Source organism: Mesocricetus auratus, unplaced genomic scaffold (assembly GCF_017639785.1).
Source record: "Mesocricetus auratus isolate SY011 unplaced genomic scaffold, BCM_Maur_2.0 Super-Scaffold_100714, whole genome shotgun sequence".
NCBI classification, from domain to species: domain Eukaryota; kingdom Metazoa; phylum Chordata; class Mammalia; order Rodentia; family Cricetidae; genus Mesocricetus; species Mesocricetus auratus.
In genome coordinates this window covers 10,089,274-10,115,728 of record NW_024429270.1, presented here as the reverse complement: position 1 = coordinate 10,115,728, position 26,455 = coordinate 10,089,274, and the positions used below count along the sequence as shown (strand labels likewise).

At 39.5% G+C, this 26,455-nt stretch overlaps 1 protein-coding gene and 1 long non-coding RNA gene across 3 annotated transcripts; one reads left to right on the top strand and one right to left on the bottom strand.

Moving 5' to 3' along the window:
* The first annotated feature begins 81 nt into the window (after positions 1–81).
* On the top strand, positions 82–26,455 carry LOC121137902. Of its 2 annotated transcripts, XR_005875169.1 has the most exons (4): positions 82–626; positions 17,702–17,780; positions 25,065–25,250; positions 26,215–26,455. It is a non-coding gene; the product is annotated as an uncharacterized LOC121137902 (long non-coding RNA). The 2 variants fall into 2 exon arrangements; XR_005875168.1 differs by having other exon boundaries at positions 25,065–26,455.
* On the bottom strand, positions 3,286–3,537 carry LOC101836125 (barrier-to-autointegration factor-like). Its single transcript, XM_040740782.1, is given in 2 exon segments — positions 3,286–3,382; positions 3,384–3,537. Coding segments are annotated over 2 exon segments (228 nt in total). The 5' UTR covers positions 3,515–3,537.

Sequence of the window (26,455 nt, the reverse complement as noted above, 5' to 3'; positions counted from 1 at the left end):
GGGGGGCAGCCTTGTGGAGGAGTGGAAGTGTAATGCGACTTTTACATAAGGCCACACGAGGAAGTAGGAGAGTTGGCAACTTAGCAGCCCTGTCTTTATGGTCACACACAGGTGGGCTTGGGAGCTCCGTGATGGTCTGGTGGGAATGATTATACGTGGACATAAGCCTCTGCCAAATGCTGGGAAGAGTTAGGTGACTTCAGCATAGTTCCTGCCTTGTTGTTGAGGTGGAGGGCTTAGTTTACATTTCCCGGCCCTTTTTCTTGTCAGTCACCATCTTCTTGATGACCAACAGCATATCGATGATTCACAGGACTGCTGCCGTGGCGCACAGGATCTGTCAGACACAAGACAGGTGGGAAGGAAAGATTACTGTATAACCAGCTCAGCATCCGTCTCTCATTCCTATTTCTCTCCGACTACCGGGTCGAGAGCTGCAACCAGTCCCTTTCCGGCTGCTGTGGGCCAGGTTTGTCTTTCTAAGAGGAAGGGAAACAGTGACGTTTGCAGCCCACAGTGACCTGATCATACGACTATCTACTGCACTGTGGTTCTCAACATACAAGTCGTCACCCTTGGGCCCACTGGCCCTTTCAAGGGGTTACCTGAGACCAACAGAAAACCAGGTATTTACATTTCAATTCCTAATGATAGCAAAATTACAGGTCATAGCAAAGAAAGTTATTTTAGGTTTGGGTGTCACCACAACATGAGGAGCCCTATCTAAGGGTCACAGCTTTCGATAATGACCTTTGCAGTTTTGAGTGCCTGGAGAGTTGAGCCTGGGTGGTGAATGTTCTGGAGCTCTCTGAGGAGGGGACAGGTTTAAGATTCAGAAAATCCTCCTGCAGTGGCTATGAAGGGAGAGAGAACCTGGATAGGCAGGAAGACATGGAATGATGTCAGCACAGGCAGGAAGAAATGGAGGCAGGAGGTGTTTGGTGACCGTGGCAGTACGAAGCTCAATTGATGAGTTGCCAGACTGGGACCAGGAATGATAGCACCTGATATCCCATGCATGGATGTTTCTCTTTGTGGGCATCTTGATGACAGTTTCTTAGGAGGCCTTGTTCAGCCCCTGTTTGAGTTTCTCAGAGGAAAGGGCTCTGCTCCCACTGGCCAACTCCAGCTTGGCACAATGCAGTGGCATTGACAAATATTTACCAATTATGGAATGAACTTAAAGAATTTAAACTCTTTTTTAAAGTTTCTACATTTCTTTCTCAAGTGTGTGTGTGTGTTTGTGTGTGTGTGTGTGTGTATGTAGGTCTGTGCATGCACCAGCATGTGTGTGGAGGCTTCAGATAGCATGAAGGAATCAGTTTTTCTCCATTAGAATGCCTATAGTTAATTAATTTCTTAATTAATGATTGATGGATGAAGGCCTAGCCCATTGTGGGTAGAAACACACCTGGGGTGGTGATCCTGGATTCTAGAAGAAAATAGGCTGAGCAAGGCATGAGGAGCAAGCCCATAAATAACACTCTTCCATGCCCTCTGCATTATCTTCTGCTTCTAGCTTCCTATTGCTTGAGTTCCTGCCCTGACTTCTTTGGTTTTGAACAGTGTGATACAGAGTTGCAAGCAAAATAAAACCCTATTTCCAAGTTGTTTTTGGTAATGACAGAGGAAATTTATGTTTACAGATGTTGCTCTACCTATCTGTCTTCACCTTCCTAAAACAGACTCAGCAGCCTCTTTCTGGCTTAAACCCTGTGCCATAGCATAGTATGTAGTATTCTCCCGTAAGACCCTGCCCCTTGGTCAGCTTCAGGGATTCTCATGCCATCTAAGATGAAAGCTAAAGGCATCATGACCCCCAAGACCCAGCCCATTCCCCATGTTTTCCTGACTGGGTTTGTTATGGTAAAACAAACAAACATACAAACAAACCAGACATTAGGGATAAAAGAAAAGTTATGGAGTCATCTAGATGGCTTAGCAGTGAAGGTACTTGTTGCTAAGCCTGATGAGCTGAGTTTGATACCTGGAATTCCCATAGTAGAGAGGAGAACCAACTCCCACAAGTTGTCTTCTGATCTCCATGCATATGCTATGACACCACACATACATAAACACAATACATAAATGGGAGGCAGAGGCAGGCAGATCTTTGTGAGTTAGAGGCCAACCTGGTCTACAGAGCTAGTTCCAGGACAGTCTCCAAAGCTACAGAGAAACCCTGTTTCAAAAAACCAAAACCGAACAAACAAACAAAAACCAAAATAGTCTTAAGAGTTTTTAGTGCAGCTAATTTTAATAGATCAAATTGTAAATGAGAATCAATTCTACCAAGAGGCTGTCACCTATTCCAGAAAGGCCACTCAAGACTACCCTATAGATATGAGGTAGTTAAGAGAATCTGCAGCTACATCTTGGTAGGTACAATGAGTTAACTCTCCATAGACACAGAATGGGGAAGACTCATGATAAAAGGAGCTGGTTATACAAGCACAAGAACAAGCATCTAGCAGACCCAGACAAGGGCAGAGACAGGTAAGACCTTCCTAGTAGGCAACTAGCAGTGCTAGCCAGGGCCAGTGGATGATCACAGCTGATACATTTACCTAATTATTTTTTATCAATAAAAAATTGGGAGTCAGATACAGGAGTAAGAACCTGACTGATCAGAGAAACTGCAGAGAAGCTACCATTAACTTCTTATCTCCATTCCTCCATCCAAAAGGGCTGAGATCCTCTTTCAGCCCTGCCTTACTACTTCCTGTCTCCTATCTGTCCTCAGTCCTCCAAAACCTCTGTGGTTAATTTTGGTCAGCTAGTGGCTAGCACCACCCTCTGACTCAAAGCAAACTTAATTGTCAGAATGAGATCAAAATATCACACAGCACTTCCCCCTTTTTATCTGAATAAAAATGAAGGTTTTAAGAGTAAAACTATATACAATAACAACAATTATCAGGTAAGAATTACATTCACTTAAAAAAAAAGAATATCAGAAGCTCATATATGTAAAAAAAAAAGAATTACATTCACAATATCCAGCCCATTTGCATTTGACAAATTTAGAGAAAATACCACCCATTCGGGAAAGTTAACTGTTGCCATGGAGCTGCAGGGGGAGGAGGGGCAAGGTATGCAAGGGGGAGTATTCTAAAAAGGCTAAGTGCTGAGGGGGAGAACTCCCAAAAGATCCTGGAGGACACAGGAGGTGAGCGTGACAACAGTAATCTTTTCCTTCATGGAGGAACAGGGAGGAGCCCCGCCAGGCTTCAGACTCTGGAGACTCAATTCTGTGGCTGTGGGGCTGAGGAGTCCCAGAGTACATTACAAGAAGGCATCGCACCATTCTCGAAGGCACCCAAAGCAGTCCCGGGATTGCTTGGCATTGGCACCTCACGTGTCTTTCAGCCATTCTCGGAAGAAACTGGCCAAGGACCACATAAGCCTTGTCAAAGCCCTGTTCCTCCAGCTTCTTGCCCAGGACTTCACCAATCCCTGGCTTTTCCCCCATGGGCTCTGCCACGAAGTCACGGTGCTTTTGGGAGGTTGTCATCTTGATCAGGTTTAACCAGCTGCTCCGGCTCTGGTAACAGCTCCTTGTGCCACTCACATAATTTACTTTTTATCCTAACTTGTATTATCAACCCAAAACTATCCTTTTATGTGTCTCAACCTTATACATTTTACACTTCTTTTGTGAGTTTCTTTTCTGAATTTGGTAACAAGAAAAACTGTAACTATCTAGTCTTCAACTATATCAGAGTCCTGAGAAGGATATAATGTTACTTGAACAAACAGAAAGTGTAGAGCAAAAAACTTCCTAAACTAAGAAATGACAGAAACAGCTGGCGCCTGGACAGTTACCCAAGGTTCCTCTGCAACCTTGGGATATCCATCTTCAGCCTACAGGCCTAGAATATCTGATAGACTTTTCTGTGAAACAGGAAATTTGAAGGCATGTTTCACCTTGCCTTGGCAAAGTTTGGCAGTTGCTTCCTTTGTATCCAATTTGGACAACATATTGTCAGAAGTTGAGGCAAGGGCAGTTTCTTGCCTAGTGGCTAACTTCTACCACAAAGAAAGCAAACTCCATTGTAGACAGAATTTTCTGTCCTGCTCTATTCAGTCCCAAATAAACACACAGAGGCTTATATTAATTATAAACTGTTTGGCCTATTGCTCAGTCTTATTACTAACAAACTCTTACAACTTAAATTAACCCATAATTCTTATGTTTAGCCATGTGACTTGGTAATTTTTCTCAGTAAGTCATTCTCATCTTGGTTCTTCTGCTTCTGGATAGCGACTTCCCATAATTCTCCTAGTCTGGTAGTCTCACCTATACTTCTTGCCTGTCTATTGGCCAATAAGCATTTTATTAAACCAGTACAAGCGACAAACTATTACAGAGAATAAGAGCATCGTCCCCCTTTTATTTCCCCCCTTTTTTCTTTTCAAAACAAGAACCCTGAAACTAATCTCCTTTGTTTGGCTTTTTTATTGACCATTGCCCTTAACAACTTGTAACCAACATGTTAAATAAAGACAAATATCCATAGTCCAGTTTTGGGGAATGTGGGTGTAGTTTTCTAGACTACTTCCTGCACTGGTAATCTTATCAGAATCCAAAGAAAATTTAGGATAATGGTCAAGTCCTGATAGGGATATCCTGTGTGTTTGTTCCATCTTAATAAGTATTCCTGAAGCTGTTCTGTATGCAGAACTCAGAAGAAACTGTGACACTCCATATGGAGGATTTTTGTTTTTTGATTTTTGTTTTCGTTTTTTATGTCCACCTTCTTCTCTGAAGTAGATTGATGCTGCCAGGAGCAGATAAGTCTCATTGTCATAAAAAAGAATCTATGTTATTAAAACATCTTAAATTCCATACTCTGTAGATCTCTGAAGTGTTTGAAGATGACCTGTCTATCTAAAAATATTTCTCTATTTGACCTTGAAAACATACCTAAAATAGATATAAGTTTGACTGCTATAGGTGACTAACTACTAACCTGCATTTCATTATTAACCTAGTTAGTAATAATAACTTTCATGGTCTAGACATTGTTAAATGAACTGCATAGGTACAATACCTTAAGCAAGAGCAGAAATATATATATATATATATGCGGAGGATTACCTTACACAGGATAGGGATGTTGTATATTATTTTAGAAATAACTTATGTGAGATGCTGAGAACTGAGATCAGGGCTCTGCTGGTCTCCGATCTCAACCCGAACCCCAAGAGAGAAAGTGATCCCTCTTTCCTTGACCTGTATCTCTGCCTTCCCCCATGTACCTGTGACCACACTCAAATGGGTATAGTCAGTGCTGTGGGTACATGATATCTATACCTACAATTCCCCTTTAGTCTACAAAAAAGATTTAGACTTGAAAGAAACTAGTCTGAAACATATATAAAGCATATAGACACAGAAGGTGATAAACACATTATGACCTACCTATACCCTATCCTAAGCATATCTATCTCATCTAAACCTTAAACTTATCTGAAAAAGATGCCCAAGTCTGAACACTTCTTTCCAATCCCAACCCTAAATAACTGAAAACTAACCCTAGCAGATGTAAATTATCCTGTAATATCAACAGTAGGGAAAAGGGGCCGTAGTATTCTCAAAATTACTTCCTGCTGAAATGGGATGATGACAACCTCAAGTGAAAGTCACAAGTGGACTAGCTACAACATTTGTACTCAGTCTCTGTTTGGAGGGAGATACTTGATTGAAGTTCTTGACTGAAGTTATAATGTTGATTGAAGCTCTTGTCTGAGGCTCTGGCCAGAGTGTAGAAGGTGCAACATATCAGTGAATTAGTCTGGAGATGTGTAGAGCGATGTAATTCCAAATTGGTTTTAGGGTGGTACTTGCCAGTTCAGATGCATCAAGTCGGAGCAGGTGAAATCGATGAAGTGGGCCCCATTTTGTTTTCTTCTGTCTTACATCAATTGGCTCCTTGATATAATACAGAAACTCTGAATTCTATTTTAACAACATGCATGCTTGGATTTAGAGGAGGAGAGCCAAACCCAACTCCAAAGCCAGCATTGGTTTAAGTGAATTGGGACCAAAAGAATATTAGGAAGTAAAGAGAAATAGATTTTATAAGGACGTAAGTTACGAAAATTAAACATTGATACCAAATATCAGATTCTTTTCTGTTTGGTGGGTCTTTTGGCTAACCATTCTGTCTTCTTTAGGTATCCACATGTTCAGTATCTTCCCGCTGGGGAGCTTCATAACCTTTCTGGCCTTGAAGCTCGAGTGCCTTTTCTTCTTCCCTACATAACACTCTCCATTGTATTTGAGGCAAATTTTCTAGCAGCGCTATGATTAATGGACTCCAATCCTTTGGGGTTACCCTATTTGCACTCACCCAAGAATTCAGTAACTCCCTGACATAAGGAGAGTGAATACCATATGAAACAACAGCTTGTTTAATTCCCTTCAGGTCCTTCATCTCTGTTGGTTCCCACTGGTAAGCAACAGAACCATTTGGATGCTTCTTCATTGCTGGTTTTTCAGTCATGGATACTGGGAAGGCCATAGGAGATGGCATAACAATCTTAGGAAGATCTTTCCGGCACCTGAGAGGTGTAGGTAAACCTCTGTCATGACCTGTTGCTAGTACTTTTGAATCTGATGTATCAGGTTGGGGATCTTCTAAGACCTGCAGCTTCTTAGCCATTGTTTCTCTGAATTTGTGAACTTCCTGGGTAAAAAAAAATTCTAAGGACTTCATAGAGTCTGTCAGTTTCTTGGATTCATCATTTATAAGCAATTCCAAGCATTTAATAGTCTTGTCCTTAGATGAATGGCATGTAAATTGCCTTCTGGGAAGAGTGTTCTATCTGTTAGCTGGTCATTATGCTCAGACATGGAATGAAATGTTTCAGTAAGTTTACCGATCTGGTGTTCTAGTCTTTGCATTCTATTAATCGAGTCATCAGACATGGAACAAGTTGTTTCTGTCAGCCTGATATCGTCCTCTTGAATGGATGCTATTTTGGCCATGAGGTTAGTAGTCATGGAACTAATTCTGTCTTGTAGGTGGTTATTTTTAAGTTCTAAGTTATCTACTTTGTTAGACATTTCCATGTTGATCTCAAGATTTTGAATTTTGACTCTAATTTATTAATAGCTTGCACCATTTCCCTGTTTTCTGTATTGTTATTAAGTCTTCTCTTCCAGCATAGTATATGTATTATTAAGCTAATTGTTAGCATAATACACAAATGTATTTGGGGCATGTCATAATTCTCTCCCAGGATGTCATTCATATAAAATGCAATGTGTTCCTTAACGTTCTGCATGTTAAGAATATCCACCATATTATAGAGTAGGTAATATTTTCACCAGCTTAAAGTACCAGAATGTAATGCTTATCTCCAATTATCTCCAGTTGAGGTAAGGATTTTCACATGTAGTAACTATGCTTGGCCAGCAGGTGGCGAATGTGTGCCGCCAAATGCAGCTCTGTTGCAAAAGTAAAATCTGAAAAAATTCTAAGCAGCTTTTACGGAATATTAGCGAGCTGGATTTATTAAAAGAAGGGAAAATAACCCACGGGTAGGGAGTGCTACGGAACCTTATGGGGAGGAAGGAAAAGTGGAGCCGGGGCACAGTAGGAGTGAGAACACACACAATTGTGGAGAAACAGTGGCGGCTGCTCAGAGGTGCTCATTTCATAAACTTCATAGGATCCGGGCTTGTTGGGCTAGCTCGGCAGGAGTGTTGGTTTCTGTGGTGGTTCCGTAGCAGCCCTGTGGCAGCAGATGCAAGAATCGGTTCAGCACCAATCAGGAGAACAGGACTGAGTTGGGACACACCCCGGTAACCTCACTGGAACCCCAAGAGAGAAAGTGCCCCCTCCTTATCTCTGCCTTCCCCCATGTACCCGTGACCACGCCCGAATGGGTGTGATCAGTGTGCGGGTATGTGAGATCTCTACCTACACAATATAACAAAAATAACCTTAAATTTGTATCAATATACAAAAAACCATGCCAATGTAAAATATTTAAGAGTAGTTGCTTTTTTAGTTTAAAAGTAGACTCAATAATCTACCCTTTTATCCTATCATTTCCATATCTTACTATTTTCTTTTCAGAATAAGATCCCTGAGTATAATCTCCTTTATTCAGTTTTTTTCCTTACCATCGCCAATAACAACTTATAAAAAAAAACCCTCCTAAATGATGATAAATATGCATAACCAACTGAATGATTAAAAACAACCCACCCCACTTTTGGGGACATGTCATACTCTTTAGGTTGCTTCCTGTTGTCTGGAGGGCAAATGTATCTCTAGGGGACCCTGGCAAAATTGAAATTATGATCAGGTCCTGAGAGATTTAGCTGTATCATTTTTTTTGCCAGTCTCTGTGCAATGGGAAAGTTTAAGGCTTTTCCAAAGTCCTGGCTGAAGTAGTGCATGAAGCTGGACCATCTCAGCTGCTGCCTTGAAATTGTCCTGAGCAGTTTGTATTCCAAAGCCAATCTTTGGGTCGTGTTTGTCAGCTTAATGGCAATTACCACAATCGGGGAATTTTGTTTGTGGGGCCGGATCATCATTTTGGAGACTTCAAAGATCCACTGTTAGGAATGGTCATGGCTCACTTCAGAAAACTTTTGTTTTGTTTTGTTTTTTTGAGACAGGATTTCTCTGTATTGCTTTGGAACCTGTCCTGGCACTCATTCTGTATTGAACTCACACAGATCTGCCTGCCTCTGCCTCCCTGGTGCTGGGGTTAAAGGTGTGTGCCATCAACACCCAGCTTCACTGCAGAAAACTTAAACATTTTAAAGGTCATATGCAGCAGATCCTTAAGAGGCTAAAGGACCACAATTTGTTAAGTATAACAGGAGTACACAAACTTAATTCCTAGTTACCTGATAGAGACTCAAGCCCCAAATCATGTACAGGTAGCTAGATGAAGTCTTTTTCTAGAATTAGTTAGTACTCTATATGACAATTAATATCACAACAGAACGTATGTACATATACATTAAGAAAAGTTTTAAAGAGTCAAAATAAAACCAAAGAATTATGAGAATAGTGGCAATAGAATAGTCCATTAATTTGGGTTTTTCTTCTGTCCCATATCATGTGGCTCTTCTAACATGAGTCAGAGATTTTGGATTTTCCTTTAATAAAAAAAAGCATGCTTGGGTTTGGAGAAGGAGAGACTCACATTCCAACTCCAAAGACAGCTTTAATTTTTAATAGAACCAGGTTTATAAAAAAGTCATTTGCCTTATTTGTCTGTGGAGAACAGCAGAAACAAACATTTGGGAAGATTTGTAAAATTTTATCCTGTTGGAGATGTGATATACCATTAGGACAATTTACTCTTTTCCTTGGGATACTTTTTCTGGATGATTCATCCTTTTTCTTCAGATATCTCATTTGTGCAGTGGTATTCAGATTCCATAGTTGGGTGTTTTCATTCTCCTGAAAAGACAAAAGCAAAACCCTTATCCAGCCCTAACTTTGGGGGATTTCCTTTTTGGCAGGTTTTATCTGAACAAATGAAAAGCAATTGTTAAGTCTTACAAGTTAGTTTGGATTGAATGATTGAATGGCTACACTGCTTGATGAATTATCACCTCTTCTAATCAAGAGGTTTGTCCTGTTCAAGTCTAATCTTTAGCTATCTTGATGATATCTGTAGCTTTTCTTCTCCTGTGGAAAAAAAGCAAAACCTCTTCCCCAATGTAACGCATATCTTGGTCTTCATACAGAGGCCAGCACATCTTTAAAGTATACAGGCTGATTTAATTCAGCAGTTTTTTCTATTCCTTTATCATTATCATTTAAAAGTTTAAAGTTAATAAAGCATTGTACATTCTAACTCTGGGGTCTTTGTTACTCTTTATTAAGAATATCTTTTAGAGTGTGATTAGATCTTCCTATAACTGCTTGCATCGTAGAATTGTGTGATAGACTGGGCAATATGCTTTATGTTGTAATATGCAGAAATTGTTTTATTTTACTTTGTACAGGTATCCCCATGATGGCCATAGCTTCTAATAAATGGGTAATTATAGAATCAGCCTTTTCAGAACTCAAAGCAGTTGCCCATTGAAATCCTGAAAATGTATCTGTGGTATGCTGTTCATGTTTTAATTTTACAAGCTCTGCAAAATGAAACACATGCATTTGCCAAATTTCATTTCTTTTGGGTACCTTTTGGGTTACTTTCTGCAGGTAGTAAGTTTGGTTATACAGAGAAAAATTAGGACGTTTCCGTGGCTTGTTGCCAAGTGATAGAAGAATCTTTTTTAAACCTTTGTGTGGTGATATCTTGCTTGTACAAATAAAGTTTGCCTGAAGACCAGAGCGCAGAGCTAGCCACTAGCTAACCATAGAGGTCTGGAATGCTATACTAACAGGAAGTGACATGGCTGAGCAGAGAGAGGAAGTTTTAAGGTGGGAGAATATGGCAGCTCAGTCTCTTTTTGCCTGGAAAGTTGAGTAGGTAAGTGCTGTGGTTTGTTCCTTCATCTCTCTGATCTCCTATATGTGACTCTGGGCTTTTATTATTAAGACCTATTAGAACTCATGTTATATCTGGTGCACAATGTGGGAACTGAATTCACAATAAAAGCTGTGTGCCTGTGTGCCTGTGTTTTTGCAATGACCGGCAGGTCAGAGCTTCATGTGGGATCCCGCTAGAGTCAGCCCAGCCAGGCTAGGTTTTCTTTTTTTTTCTTCCCAAGCTTCTGGGCAAGTTTGGGATTTTCCTGTTGTAGCCTCTCTAAAACACTCTCCAGCTGCTACCCAAACTCCAGAAGCACTGGGGCTCCAAAAGCCACAGGATTTACCTGCCTTAGACCAGTTGGCTCTGACTCCAGGCAGCTCCAGCTATGTGTGCTTATTCTGCACAATCCCATACGTGTTTCAGACAACCAGCTCCCTCTCTCTTTCTCTCTCCTTGCCATGGGTTGCCTGCTTTCCCTACAACCCCTTCTCCTTGGGCTGCCACTCTCAGCTCATGGATGCATGCTAGTTCACCAATCAGACATGGTATGCCTCACAGTTTACTGACATTGCTGGTAGGACAACTGGCAATTCTTAAAGGGAGGAATTAGTTAAAAGGGAGACTTTTTCCCACATTAAAAAATGGGAAGCATTATTACAATGGAGGGATTTAGGTCTCTGTATGATGCTGGATAGATTGAAAATGGAACAATTAAATGAGAGGATAACTAATTTAGATGGGACTTGCATAACGTCAATTGTAAACATTATCAGTTTTATCATTATTGTTTTATCACTAGAAAGTTGGAAAGTTGGTTACTATGGGTGCTAAAATATGGTTTTAGAAAAACTTAAGAAAACAGACCATAGAGCTATTCAGACCCAGACACAGGAATTTAATGGAGAAGCAATATCAGCATTGTATTATAAGGTTAGAGTGGAACAGCCTAAGGTTTTCAAACAACCAACTTTTATTTATCCAGTCACCTTACAGGAACAACTGCAAAATTATAGATATCCCTAGGGCTACTCAAGAGTTAAATGGACTCCTGTGGAAATGTTAGATTTAGGGAGATTCGAGGATGTGATAGTCTTACATAGCATACATTCATCTTTTGTGAAGCATGTTAACTTAGTGGTTAACTTGTAATAGAATTATACCTACAGACTGGAGAGACTTGGTCAATATGGTCTTGGAACCTGGTCCTCATTAAAATGGAAGACCTGGTGGAGAGATAAGGCTAAGACCATGGAACAATGAATTTGGGGTAGAGATATGAAAATCTCCCAATATCAACTTCTTAGAGAGGGAGACTATGCAAGTGCACAAAGGCAGTCTCTGTATGATGACCAATACCTGGATTTATGCCACACAGCACGTTGAATGCTTGGGACAGAATTGGAGAAGTAGGAAAGAAAACTGAGTCATGTGCTAAAGTTATACAGGGTCCAAAGGAAGGCTTCACAGATTTCTTACAAAGACTGATTTCATCAATATATAGAATGATACCAGATTCAGAAGCTAGACAAATAATAATTGAATCTCTGGCTTCTGAAAATGGTAATGTACAATGAAAAAGGGTAATTAGGCCATTAGATGCAAGATCGGCACCATTGGAGAAATGGATTCAAGATACAATCAATATTGAACCTTATGACCATGATAATGCATGGATAGGATGCGTTAATTTCCAGGGGTTTAAAGAAAAATTGAAATGTCAAGTGTTTCGATTTTAGCAAACATGGTCACCTAAAATAGACATTTCTAGAAACAATGTTTTTTTTCTAAGAACAATTCAAACAGAAGTATTCTTCTTTCTCGATAATGCAGAAGGTATGGCAAAGGCAGGCATTAGACAAATGAAAGTAGGGCAACAAGGGACAGTCAAGGTAACTGTTTGCTGTCAGGAAACACCTTGAGAAGCCTCTTGCAGGCTCCCATGTCAAATTCAGTTCAGTATTTTCCTGTAACCATGGAGGAAACTCCTTCCCAAAGCAATTAATGAACCTAACGCTTATAATAAGGAACCATACTGCTCTGGATAATAATACAGCTTTTTATCAGCTGGATGGTAGAACAACTATCAGAAGACTCAGGGAAATCCATGAAGTGAGTATTTTTGCAAACTTCTATAAATGATCAAAGAACAAAATTAAAAATATGAATAAATGGTCTACTCTATTTGGTGTTCTGTAAGCTTCTTGCACCTTCATTGGCATGTCTTTCTTTAGGTTAGGAAAGTTTTCTTCTATGATTTTGTTGAATATGTTTTCTGCCCCTTTGAGGTGGGTTTCTTCACCTTCTTCTATACCTATTATTCTTAGGTTTGGTCTTTTCACAGTGTCCCATATTTCATGGACACTTTGTGTTAGGGATTTGTTGGACTAAAGATTTTCTTTGGTCAATGATTCTATTTCTCTTAGTGTATCTTCTACACCTGAGATTCTCTCTTCTATCTCTTGTATTCTGTTGCTTATGCTTGCATCTGTAGTACCTTACTATTTTCCCAGCTTTTCTATTTCCAGCATTCCTTCAGACTGTGTTTTTTATTGTCTCCATGTCAGCTTTCAACCCTTGCACTGTTTGAATTGTTTCTTGTAATTTTTGCTTCTTGTTTTCCTCCCTTTCTTGCATTTGGTGGATTTTTTGGTTTGTTTTTTCTTCCATTTCTTGAATTTTTTTTGTTTTTTCTTCTCTATTTCTTTAAGGGATTTTCTCACACCCTCTTTGAGGGCCTCTATCATTTTCATGAAGGTGTTTTTAAGATCATTCCCTTCTGCTTCATCCGCATTGGGGTGTTCAGAATCTCTAGACTCTGGTGGTGTCATATTTGTTTTTCTGTTGCTAAGTGTGTTCTTATATTGCATCTTCCCCATCACTTCTTCCAGTGGGTGTAGAAAGAGTCTCTTCCTCTCCTGGTGGGTGGGAGACCAGGGTTCCCTTTCTGTGGGTGCAAGTAAATCCAATACTCTCTGGCCTCTGCTCTCTGCTCTCTGCCCTCTGCCCTGAGTGTGGGCAGAAGTGGATCAGCTCTCTCTGCAGGCTCCTGGTTGCTTGGTCATCTGTCTGGGGGCGAGTCGACCTGGCTCTGCCCTCTGCCCTGAGTGTGGGCTAGCTCCCTCTGCAGGCTCCTGGTCTCTTGCTCATCCATTCAGGGACCAACTTGGCTGCAGTCCCCAGGCCATGGGATCTGAGAGAGGGCAATCGGGAGGAATTCTGGTCTAAGATGGGGACCGAGTGCTCACCTCTGCCCTCTGCTCTGAGTGTGGGCTGAAGTGGACCTAGGTATTAGAACTTTATCTCAGGTAAAACAGAGTGTAAGATGGGTTGAATGTATAGGGCCAGAAGGACAGAGCAGAAAATTAAAGCCACATATAGCTAATATAGCAATGAACTTATGGGGATGTGATTTGTTAAGCAATAGAATACTGAGATTAACATACCGCCAATCTCAGAAAGAAACCATAAATTAATGTATGTTTCTGGGAAAACATTAGAAGCTGTTATAAATAACAGTCACCAACAATTCAGGTTTTACAAGAACAGGGCACAACAGCTGCTGCTATTTCAAAGTTCCCGACAGCTCTACATTTAAAATGGTTGATGGGTTAAACAATGGCCTTTAACAACAGAGAAACTGCAGGCCTTAGAACAACTGCTATAGGAACAACTAAATGCTCAGCATATTGAAAAATCAACCAGCCCTTAGAATTCTCCTGTATTTGTTATTAAAATGAAATCTGGAAAATGAAGAATTATAACAGATAAGATGATTCAGCCAGTGGCCTCTCTACAGTCTGGAATTCCTTTGACTTCTTTTTTAACTTAAAGATGGCCTCGTATAGTTATTGGTTTAAAAGATTGTTTTTTTCAGTATACCTTTACAATAAACAGACAAAAATTTGCCTTCATGGTGCCTACTTATAATAATTCTCAGCCTGATAAGACATATCAGTGGAAGGTTCTCCCTCAGGGAATAATAAATAGCCTCACCCTGTGCCAATATTTTGTAAGTTAGCCATTGGATACATAAGCAATTTCATCAATCTATTACTATTATATGAATGATATTTTACTAGCTGACTAAAATGTAGATTCTTTAGAAAGAATTTTTGAAGAAGTAAAGAAAATTTTGCCTTGTTGGGAATTGCAAATCGCTCCTGAAAAAAATACAAAGAGGAGATTCTATTAATTATTTAGGATATAAAATAGGTCTACAGAAAATTAGACCCCAAAAGGTGCAAATTAGGAGGGATCAATTGTTGACTCTTAATGACTTTCAATGATTTCTAGGAGGCATTTCCTATCTTAGGCCCACTATTGGATTAGAAACAAAAATGTTTAAAACCTTAGATGTTGACAAGGACTTAAATAGTCCAAGAAAATTATCAGTTGAAGTTGAGAGAGAATTAGCTTTGATGGGAAAGAAATTACAGAATGCAAATGTGGATCATTTGGATCCAAAGCTTGATTTCATTTTGGTTATTTTACCCTCTAAGCATTCTCCTACAGGAATATTAATGCAGAGGTAAGATATTATCTTAGAATGAGTCTTTCCCCCACATAAACATAGTAAAAAATTAAAAACTTCACAGGAAAATGTCTATGACTTGATTCTAAAAGGAAACTTGGAACTTCATCAATTAGCAGGCTTTGATAGAGCAGAAATTGTAATACCTTTTACTAATGATGACATTGACAAATTATGGGCAGAAAGTAAACCTTGGCAAAGAGCTTCAGTAATTATTTGAAAGAAGTTAACAACAAATATCCTGAAAGCAAGAGAATTTAATTTATAAAGAGAACTAATTGAATCCTTCCTTGCATTATATGGGTAATACCAATATCTGCAGCCCCTACATTCTATACTAATGCAAATAAATCAGGAAATGAAGGTTACAAATCAGAAAATTTAAGTAATGTGGCTCAAAGCCCTTATGATTTTCTTCAAATCAGAATTATATACCATTCTCATGTTATTAATGGATTTTATGGAACCTCTAAACATAGTTACTGATTCACAATATACAGAAAGAATTGTTATATATTGAAACCACTGCATTTATACCAGATGATACAGAATTGTCTTTATTATTTCTTCAGTTACAAGAAACAATCAGGAATAGTAATCATCCCATATATATATATATATATATATGTACATATATATATATACATGTATTTTAATCACATATCTCAATCACATCCCATCTCATATGGTCCTGCCAGGTCCTCTAGCACAAGGTAATGACAAAATTGATCAACTATGGGTTGTAAAATGTGCTGGAGGTATCAGAATTTCACTAAAAAATCATGCCAATAGCAAAGGTTTGAAAAAAGATTTTCTGTCACTTGGCAATAAGCCAAGGAAATTATAAGGAAATGTCCTAATTGTTCTTTATAAAACCAACCTCCTCTACCAGCAGAATGTAACCTGAAAGGGTACTCAAAGGAATGAAATCGGGCAGGTGGATGTGTTCCATTTTGTAGAATTTGGAAAATTAAAATATGTACACCATGCTATTGATACTTATTCAGGTTTTCAATGGGCAACCGCTTTTGAGTTCTGGAAAGATTGATTTGGTAATTACACATTTGCTAGAATTTATGGCCATCATGGGTATACCTGCACAAATAAAGACAGACAATGCTCTAGCATATGTCGCTAGTAAAATGGAAGAGTTCTTTTGCTTATTATAATATAAAGCATAGTACAGGTATACCACACAATCTTACAGGGCAGGCAATCATAGAAAGAACAAATCAAACTCTAAATGATATGCTAAATAAAAAGAAAGGTCTAATAAATAACCCCCCAGAAACAGTTTGCATAGTGCTTTATTAACTTTGACTTTTCTAAGTGCTAATGTGGAAGAAACAACAGCTGCAGAGAGACATTGGATAACAGATAAAATTAAGGAATTAAATCAGCCAGTATGCTTTAAAGATGTGCTGACCCCTGTATGGAGCCCAAGATTTGCGTTTTGCTTTTTTTTCCACAGGAGAATGGAAGCTATGGATGCCATCATAATTGATAAAAATTAGATTTGAACTATAGATACTCCTTGATTAGAAGAGGTGATAATTAATCAAACAGCATGGCTGTTCAATATAAACTAACTTTAAAACTAGCAAATGCTTTAATTTGATCAGATATAACTTGTCATAAGGGAAGCTCCACAAAATTAGGGTTGGGGAAGGGTTTTGTATTTGTATTTGGTTTTTTTTTTCTGAAGAATTAAAGCATCTAACTAAGGAATATGAAGGCCACTAGACAAATAAGACATGTGAAGGAAAAGGATAAATAATCCAGAAAAAAATGTCCCAAGAAAAAGAGGAAATTGGCCTATTAGCATGTTACATCTCCAACGGGATAAAATCTTACAACTCTCCCAAAATATCTGTTTCTGCCTTTCTTACAGATACGTTATGCAACTGGTCTCATTGTAGTCCAAATCCAATCAGTTATTAAAGCTGTCTTTGGAGTTGGTGTGCGGCTCTGTCCTTCTCTAAACCCAAGTGTGTTTGTTAAAGTAAAATAAAAAATCTCTGTCTCATGTCAGAAGAGCCACCTGATATTGGACAGAAGGAAAACAAAAATTAGGGTCTATATTATTGCCACTAATATCATAATTCTTTGGCTCTATTTTGAGTTTTTGAAGCTTTTCTTGAGGTATAAATATTATCTAAAAATTCATCGGATTAAAATATATGCATTTTAAAGTTTTTGCCATGATATTAATGGTCATATACAGTACTATATTCCAGAAAAATACTTCATTTAGCTTACTGTACATGATTTTGGATTTGAGTCTCTATCAGGTAACTAGGAATTAAGTTTTTGTACTCTGGATGTACATAACAAATATTAATCCTTTAGCTTCTTTGAGATCTGCTGCATAAGAAATTTAAAATGTCTAAGCTTTCTGCAGTGAACCATGAGCGTGTCTAACAATGGCTTTTGAAGTCTCCAAAATGATGATGGAACACCATAATGATGATTCCACCAGGACTATTATAACACCACTAAGCTGCAAAATACCACCCAAAGATCAGCTTTGGATTACGAACTGCTCAAGACAATTTCAAGGAGCCTAGCTGAGATGATCCAGCTTCACAGACTACTCTAGCCAGGACTTGAAACAAGCTCTGCACTTTCCCATTACTCAGAAACCAGATAACAAATGTGCACTACCTCTTCCAGGACTTGACAATTAACCCAAATTTTTCTTTTCAGGATCCTCCAAGGATGCCATTGCCCCCAGACAGCAGGAAGTCAATTTAAGGATATCACACCCGCATTCCTGAGAGTTGGGGTAGGTGGTTTTTGGTCATTCGATGGGTCATGGTTATTTGCCATTGTTGGGGGAGGTCAGTTACAAATTGTTATTGGTTACAGTCAGGAAGAAAGTTGAACAAAGGAGATTAGATTCAGAACTCTTGTTTTGAAAAGAAAAAAAGGGGTCTATAGATATGACAGGATATAAGTATAGATTATTGCATCTACTGTGAAAATAAATAAGGGTAGATATATAAATAGGATTAAAAGATAGATTATTTAATCTACTTTTAAACCAATAAAGCAACTACTAGTTTTAAATATTTCATATTGGCTTGATTTTTTGTATGTTTATACAAAGTTAAGATTATTTTTATTAGAACATTTCTAATCTTGCAATGTAATGCAAAATTTTAGTCCTTGAAAGTTATTATTAACAACTGGTTAGGATAGTAAGGAAATGCAGGTTAGCAATTAGTCACCTATTACAATTGAATTTATAGTCATATTAGGTATGTTTTAAAGGTTAAAAGAGATATATTTTACATAGACAGATCGTCTTCAAACTCTTCAGAGATCTACAGAATATGGCATTTAAAATGTTTTAATAACATAGGTTTGATTTTTTTTAATGACAATGAAACACGGCTGCTCCTGGCAGCACCAATCTACTTCACAGAAGATGATGGGCATCTAAGAAACTCCATATGGTGTTTACTTTCTTTGTGGCAAAGGATAGCAACTGGGGTGCTCTTACCTCAACTGCTGACAGTATGCTGTCCAAATTGGACAAGCATGTTCCCTCCCCAAAAAAAGAACTGACAAACTTTGCCAAGACAAGATAGGACAGCCCTTCAGCATACTCTGCTTCACAGAAATATCTGTCAGATATGCTAGACCTATAGTCTGAAGATGGATTCCCCAATGTTACATAGGAACCTTGGGTGACTGTCCAGGTAGCCAGATGTTTCTGTCATTTCTCACATTTCTTGGAAGTTGCTTGCTTGCAGTTCCTGCTTACTAAGGTAATATTATCTTCTTCTCGAGTCTATGATAGAGTTGAAGACTTTATTATTATAGTAATAGTTTTCCTTGTTACCAGATTGAGAAAAGAAATTCAATAAAGAAATGTAAAATATATAAGGTTGAAGGACATAAAAAGAGTTTTGGTAATGCAAGTTAGAATAGAAAATGACTTAGGTACAACCTTTTGGACTCACCAACATAGGATACATAATGGAGTATTTTCTCTGAATTTGTCAATTGTTAATGGACTAGACATTGTTGATGTATTTATTGTCTGTATGTATTGTATATAGCTATTGTATTTATTGTATATAGTTTTTCCTATATTAGTTATAACCTTCCTTCCTTAATTTTTAGACAGAAAAGGGGAAATGTGGTGATATCTTGTTTGTACAAATAAAGCTTGCCTGAAGATCAGAGGGCAGAGCTAGTCACTAGCTAACCATAGAGGACTTGAGGTCTGTACAGACAGACAGGAAGTGATATGGCTGGGCAGAGAGAAGATGTGATAAGACGTGAAGACACAGGAGCTCAATCTCTTTTTTGCTGGGATGGTAATAGCTGTGGTTTGCTCCTTCATCTCTCTGATCTCCCAGTAGTTCCCCCTATATCTGACTCCAGGCTTTTATTATTGAGACCTATTAGAATTTTGCTACACATTTGCTATTAACATAGTGCTTCTTATGAAATTCTGAGGTGTCTAGCACATTTTCAACCAACAGTTCATATGTTTCATCATTAACTTGTGCTAGAGGGCCTGGTAGACCCCTATGGGATATATGAGTTACATTAGAAGAGATAACTTCTATTTCCAATTATTTCTTGTAATTGAATAAATAACAAAGTTAATTCTGAATTATCTGATATAAGTTCAGCAGTTTCAATGTGTAAAACATCTCCTTCTGCATATTGAGAGTTGTTAACTACTATATTAAGAGGTTCTGGAAAATCTAATAACACCATGAGAATAGCAAATAATGCTCACTTTTGAACAAAATCATAAGTGCTTTGAGCCCCTTAAATTTCCTGACTTATAACCTTTTTATGATTTGTTTGCCTCAGTACAGAATGTAGGGGATCCAGAAATTAGTGTTCCCCCATACAATGTGAGAAAGGATCTAAGTCATTCTCTTTGCAAACTGAAGTCTCTTGATTTTGGGGTATTTGTTGCTAATCTTTCCCCAAACTTACTGCAAACTCTTTACCAATGGTACTTTTCTTCCCATGAGGAAATTACTGCATTGGTAACGGTACCACAATTCTTCTGGGTTTATTCTTGCTAACTGATGAAGTCTTAATTTTCCTTTCAGAACCAATTCAGAAACTATCTCTACATACATCTTTAATTTTTACTCTATATGGTAAAAATACCCATTTAAAGATATGATCTTCTCCCTGCATTAGAATTCCAGTAGGAGAATGCACAGAAGGTAAACTAGCCAAAATACAATCAAGTGTATAGCTAAATAATTCACACGTGCATCTTGTAATTTCTTTTATACCAAAGCCAGTTCTCTCTCAACCTCAACTGATAATTTTCTTGGACATTAAGTCCTTATCATCTCGTAAGGTTTGAAATAAGTTACTTAGTTCTTGAGGTGTCATAGACAGTTAATATCTCCCAGCAATTTTTGAAAATCATTAAGAGTTCATAATTGATCTTTCTTGATTTGTACTTTGTGTGGTTGAATTTTTTATAAACCTATGTTATATCCTAGGTAATTAATAGAATCTCCACTTTGTGTTTTTCAGGAGCAATTTGTAAACCCCATCATGGCAAATGTATAGTAAAAAAGCAGTCTTTTAAATCAACCACTATAATAGACCATCCTTTAGGTAATAGAGAAGGCAAAGGAATTCTAGACTGAAAAGAATCCATTGACTGAATCATCTCAGTATTAGCTCTTAGATTGTTACCATACTCCATTTTCCAGATATTTTTAAATGACAAATATAGGAGAATTCCAAGGACTGTTCAATTCTTCAGTATGTTAAGCATTTAGCAGCTCCTGTATCAGCTGTTCTAAGGCCTGTAATTTTTCCGATGTTCCACCAGATATCAGATACCCTGTATGTAGCTAACTATTTTAAAGGTAGAGCTGTTGGTACCTTTGAAAGACCAGCAGCAGTGCTCTGTTTATATACAACCTAAATGGTTGGAGACTGTTCTTTATAATACCTTTTAATATTTTTCTCAGAAACATACCTTAGTTTATGGTTTGTTTCTGAGACTGGAGAAATGTTTATCTGGGTGTTACATTGTTGTAACAAATCACATTCCCATAAAAACATTGCTATGTTAGCCACATGTGGTTTTAACTTACTCCTCTGTCCTTCTAGCTCTATGCATTTTCTCCATCTTGTTCTTTGTTTTACCTAACATCAAGTTCTAATCCCTATTAGCTGAACATTCACCTCCTGAAGAGGCCAATTTGGATGCCACAATTTTGGTGAAATTGTTGTTACATCTGCATGTGTGTCCACTAAAATCTCAATTACAATGCCATTTTTTCAATAGCTTTAACTTTGGTCATTGATCATTTGTGGAAATTTGCCAAAATATTTGCTTCATGGTTTCTCTTGAAAGTTTTGTTTTTTTTTCTAAATCTGTTTTGTCATCCAGAGTTGTATGCTTTTTCATAACAGACATTAAATCTTTTAATTGCTCCGTGTAGGAGTTTCCCCAATGCTGAAAGGGAATGATTGAATTAAATATGACACAAGGGCCTGAAAGTGGTCCCCTATGTTGTTTCCTGACAGTAAAGGGTTATCTTGCCTGTCCCATGTTGATCTGTACTCATTAGTCCAGTGTTGTTGGCCTTTGCCATACCTGCATATTCCAAAAGGCTAGGTCCTTCTGTTTGGATTCTCTCTAGAAAAAAAATTGTTCCTAGGAATTCCTTGCCTATAATCCTTTTTCAGATGGCCTGGTTTACCAGAATTAAAACATCTAACCTTTTGGTTTTTCTTACAATTTTTACAAGTCGCTTCCCCTATCCAAGTATCATTGTAAGTATGAGATCCAATATCAGCTGTTTTTCTACTCCATTCATCTGTGGGTGCTGATCTTGCCTTTAAAGACATGATCACCATTTTACATTCTGAATTAGCATTTTCAAAAGCCAAATATTCAGCCCTGTGCTTGAGGCTCTGCTCTGAGACTGCAGATAGATCCATATCTATCACCATTCACAAAACTTAAGTCCAAATGGATCAAAGACCTCAACATCAATCTAGCCACATTGAACCTCTTGAAGAGAAAGTGGGAAGTACCTTTGAACGAATTGGTACAGGAGACTGCTTCTTGAACATAATACCAGTAGCACAGACACTGAGATCGACAATTAAAAAATGAGACTTCCTGAAACTGAGAAGCTTCTGCAAGGCAAATGACAGAGTCAGCAAGACAAAAACGCAACACATACAATGGGAAAAGATATTCACTAACCCCCGCATCTAACAGAGGGCTGATCTCCAAAATCTACAAAGAACTCAGGAAGCAAGTCTCCAAAACACCAAAGGATCCAATTAAAAAGTGTGATACAGAACTAAATAGAGAATTCTCAATGAGTCTAAAATGGCTGAGAGGCACTTGAGAAAGTGCTCAACATCCTTAGCCATCAGGGAAATGCAAATCAAAACAACTCTGAGATACCATCTCACTCACTCCCCACCAGAATGGCTAAAATCAAAAACACTAATGACAGTTTATGCTGGAGAGGATGTGGAGAAAGGGGAACAGTCCTCCACTGCTGGTGAGAATGCCAACTCGTACAGTCACTTTGAAGATTGGTATGGAGATTCCTCAGGAAAATGAGAATCGGTCTACCACAAGATCCAGCAATTCCACACATATACCCAAAAGATGTACATTCATAAAATAAGGGCATCTGCTCAGCTATGTTCATAGCAGAATTATTTGTAACAGCCAGAACCTGGAAGTAACCTAGATGCCCCTCAACTGAAGAGTGGATAGAGAAAATGTGGTACATCTACACAATGGAGTACTACTCAGTGGGAAAAAATATGGAATCTTGAAATTTGCAGGCAAATGGACAGTACTAGAAGAAACCATCCTGAGTGAGGTAACCCAGTCACAAAAAGACAAACATGGTATGTACTCATTCATATATGAAATTTAGACATGGAGCAGGGGATTGCCAGCCTACAATCCCACCGCCAGAGAGTCTGGGAAACAGGGAGGACCCTAAGAGAGATATGCATGGTAACCTGGGGAAGGGGAATGGGATGAGATCTCCTAATTGGATTGGGAGCATGGGGGGAAGGGAGAGGGAGATGGGAGAAAAAGTGGGGAAGAAGAGGAGGGGAGGACACGGGGGAGCAGGAAGGTTGAGTCAGAGTAAGAATAGCAGAGAGAATTATGGAGAGCTGCGACGTGACGCACATTAAAAATGGTGCGGGCTTTTGCCTGCCACCTTCCTGACGGTGAGCGCTCTCGGAGTAAACAACTCCATATTTGGTCAAGGCTCGGGTCCATGGTTTGCTTCCGTGTATGTAGACCTATCCTCTGTCGCCAAGTGGCATGCTGGGGTTGGCTATGCCTAGGCCATATAAGCTGTGGGCTGGCTTTCCCCGGGGAGAAGAAGACTGTTTCAAGGTTCCTGAATAAACCACTTGGAGAAGAGTTCCCGAGTCGCATCTTCCTTGCTGGTCGAGGTGGTTGCTACAGAGAATGATGAGAGATACCACAGTAGAGGGAGCCATTATAGGTTGGAGGACAGATCTGGCACTAGAGAGATTTTCAGAGATCTACAAGAATGATACCAACTGGCATTGAGGCTACCTTAAATGCCCTCCCATGATAATGAGTTTGATGACTACTTTATATGTCATCCTAGAACCCTCATCCAGTGGCTGAAGGAAGCAGAGGCAGACACTCATAGCTAAAAACGGAACTGAAATCCTGGAACCCAGTTGCAAAGACGAGGGATGAACAACGGAATCAAGACCTGGCTAGTGAAACCCACAGAGGCAGCTGACCTAAACAATGGGGAACTCATGGACCCCAGACTGATAATTGAGACACCAGCATGGGACTGATCCATCCTGTCCCCACCCCCCCAACCTGGGTGTCAGAGAGTAGGCCTCGGCAATCTATGGGACCTTGGATAGTAGATCAGTAGTTATTCCTGGCATACAAATGGCCTTTGGGAGCCCATTCCACATGGAGGGATGCTCTCTCAGACTGGACACATGGGGGAGGACCTAGGCCCTGCCTGGCATGATATGATATACTCTGAAAATCCCTCATGGAAGGCCTTACCCTTCCTGGGGAGTGAAGCGGGGATGGAGTGGGAGATTGGGGGGCTGGAGGGCAGGGAGGAGAGGAGGGAGAGGGAACTGGGAGTAACATGTGTAAAAAGTTAAATAAAAATTATAAAAATAAATAAATTTGACTCATAATGATAAAAAGCCAAATATTCAATTAATATTCATCTGACTTCTGGATCTGATATCATTCTATTGACAACTGAAATCAATCTTTGTATAAAATCAATGAAAGATTCTTTTGGGCTTTACATAATTTTAGTTAATGGCTCAGGCCTCTTTCCAGATTCTTCCATCTTGTTCCAAGCATTCTAAGCTATTGCATGGCATAGGGCCACAGAGTGATAGTCAAATGTAATCTGTCTTTCCACGTCAGCATAATGATCCTCACAGAGGATTTGATCTTGGGAAATCTCATAACCACTAACCCTACTGTCTTGTTCCATGATCCTAGCTTTGTCTCTCCACTGTAACTGAGGACCAGCTCCTAATACTATCATAACTAAATCTTTCCGGTCTTGTGGAATAATTCTGTTCAAAGTGGCCCATGAGTTTAACATCTGCTTCACAAATGATGAATGCATACCATATGAAGCTATTGCTTCCTTCAATCACTTCAAATCTAGCATTCCTGAAGGATCCCAGTTAACTTCTAAATACCCTTGGGATGCTTGTCATCTGGTGGTGGTTCTTGAGTGGTAACTGGTTAAATTAAGGTTGGTTTTCTAATAACCGTTGGCTAAGCCTCCACAGTTTCATAATGCAATGGTGTGGAAAGCTTTAAGCTCCTCTGTTGGTGTGTGAATGTTTTGCTTAGTTTCATTAGTGTGTCTTTCTAAGGATTTCATCTTATCAGTCGATTTTTTTCATATTTGGCAATGATATCAAGCATTTTTTAGGGATGAAACAAGAATTAGAAAAATGATAATAATTGGCATTATCTCAATCGCAGCTAAGATGATTACCCCTTCATTTAACTGTTCCATTTTCTTTCTTTTTCTTTTAGCTGTTCTACTCTCAAACCATCCATTGTGGAACTATACAGAGACCTGACTGCCTGCATCATATTATTTCCTATTTTTTTTAACGTGGGAAAAATCCCTATTTTTCTCTTTCTAATCTAATCCTCTTTAAGAACTCCCAGGAGTCTCGTCAGGTCTGCCTGAAGGAACGCAGAGCCAGCCAGTTGCAGGTGATTAACGCCTTCGGGAGCCCAGGCACCCCTGGGGTTTGGGGCCTGTGCAGTTTGGACAGCAGCTGGAGACTGTTGTAGAGAGGCTACCACAGGAATATCCCAGACTCAGTCAGAGGGCTTGGGGCAAGAAAGGAGAAGCCAGCCTGAGGCCCAGCTGCTGCTCCAGCTGCTGTGGCTGTGTTCACTGCAAAGCCAGGGGGAGTGGCTACCTTGTGATTTACTGCTCTGAGTTGGATGCCCGGAGATGTGTTTGTCTAATTATTCTTTATCAATAAAAGATCGGGAGTCAGATATAGGGGTAAGAACCTGACTGACCAGAGAAGCTGCAGAGTAGCCACCAGTGACCGCCTGTCTTTTTCCACTCCTCCACCCAACAGGACTGAGGTGCTCTCTCAGATGCACCTTCATATTCCTGCCTCCTGTCTGTCCTCCAGAGCCTCTCCGGTTAATTTAGGTCAGTTTGTGGATAGCTCCACCCTCTGACTTGAAACAAGCTTTATTGTCAGAATGCCATCAAACGATCACACACTGCATAGCCTTCCTGTGCACGGCTTCCCTAGTGGCAAGCAGTGCTTCTGGGGCATGTGCTCACTTCCATGACTGATCTGTGAGCTTTCTCTTTTATGTCTTGTTAAAGGCTTATTGTGTGTATGTACGCTTTCCTGGGTGGGGTATGTGAATCGAGTGTAGCTGCACGTGGAGGCCTGAGGCGGCCTTGGATTGTGGAGCTGGGTTGCAGGCAGTTGTCAGCCACCCTATCTGGGGTCCTCTCTAAGTGCAGGATGCTTTCCTCACAGAGCCATCTCTCTAGTCCCCTTCAAAGCTCAGCCCTGTCTGTGGACTCCATTTTTTTTGAATTCCCGAGACAAGGACCCGGAGCTAACTGCTGTGCTAGGCACGCCTGCGACGAGAAGTCTGCGCGCGCTCAGAAGACCACCACTTGTTTGTTTCTCCATTTCAGGCTCAGGACTCCAGGCTCCTCCTTACAGCTCTCCTCCCTCAGATGTCTGCTAGAGCCTTCACTTTCCCTCAGGAGGATGACTCCCTTCCAGGGTGGCTAGACCATCTAGGGCAGTGGTTCTCAGCCTGTGGGTCGAGATCCCTCGGGGGGCCTTGTTCTCCGCACTGAAATTTCTAGGAGCTTCTGTGGGATGAAGAGCACTGGACAGATTGTCCGACTTCTAGTATAAAATCCATTTAAA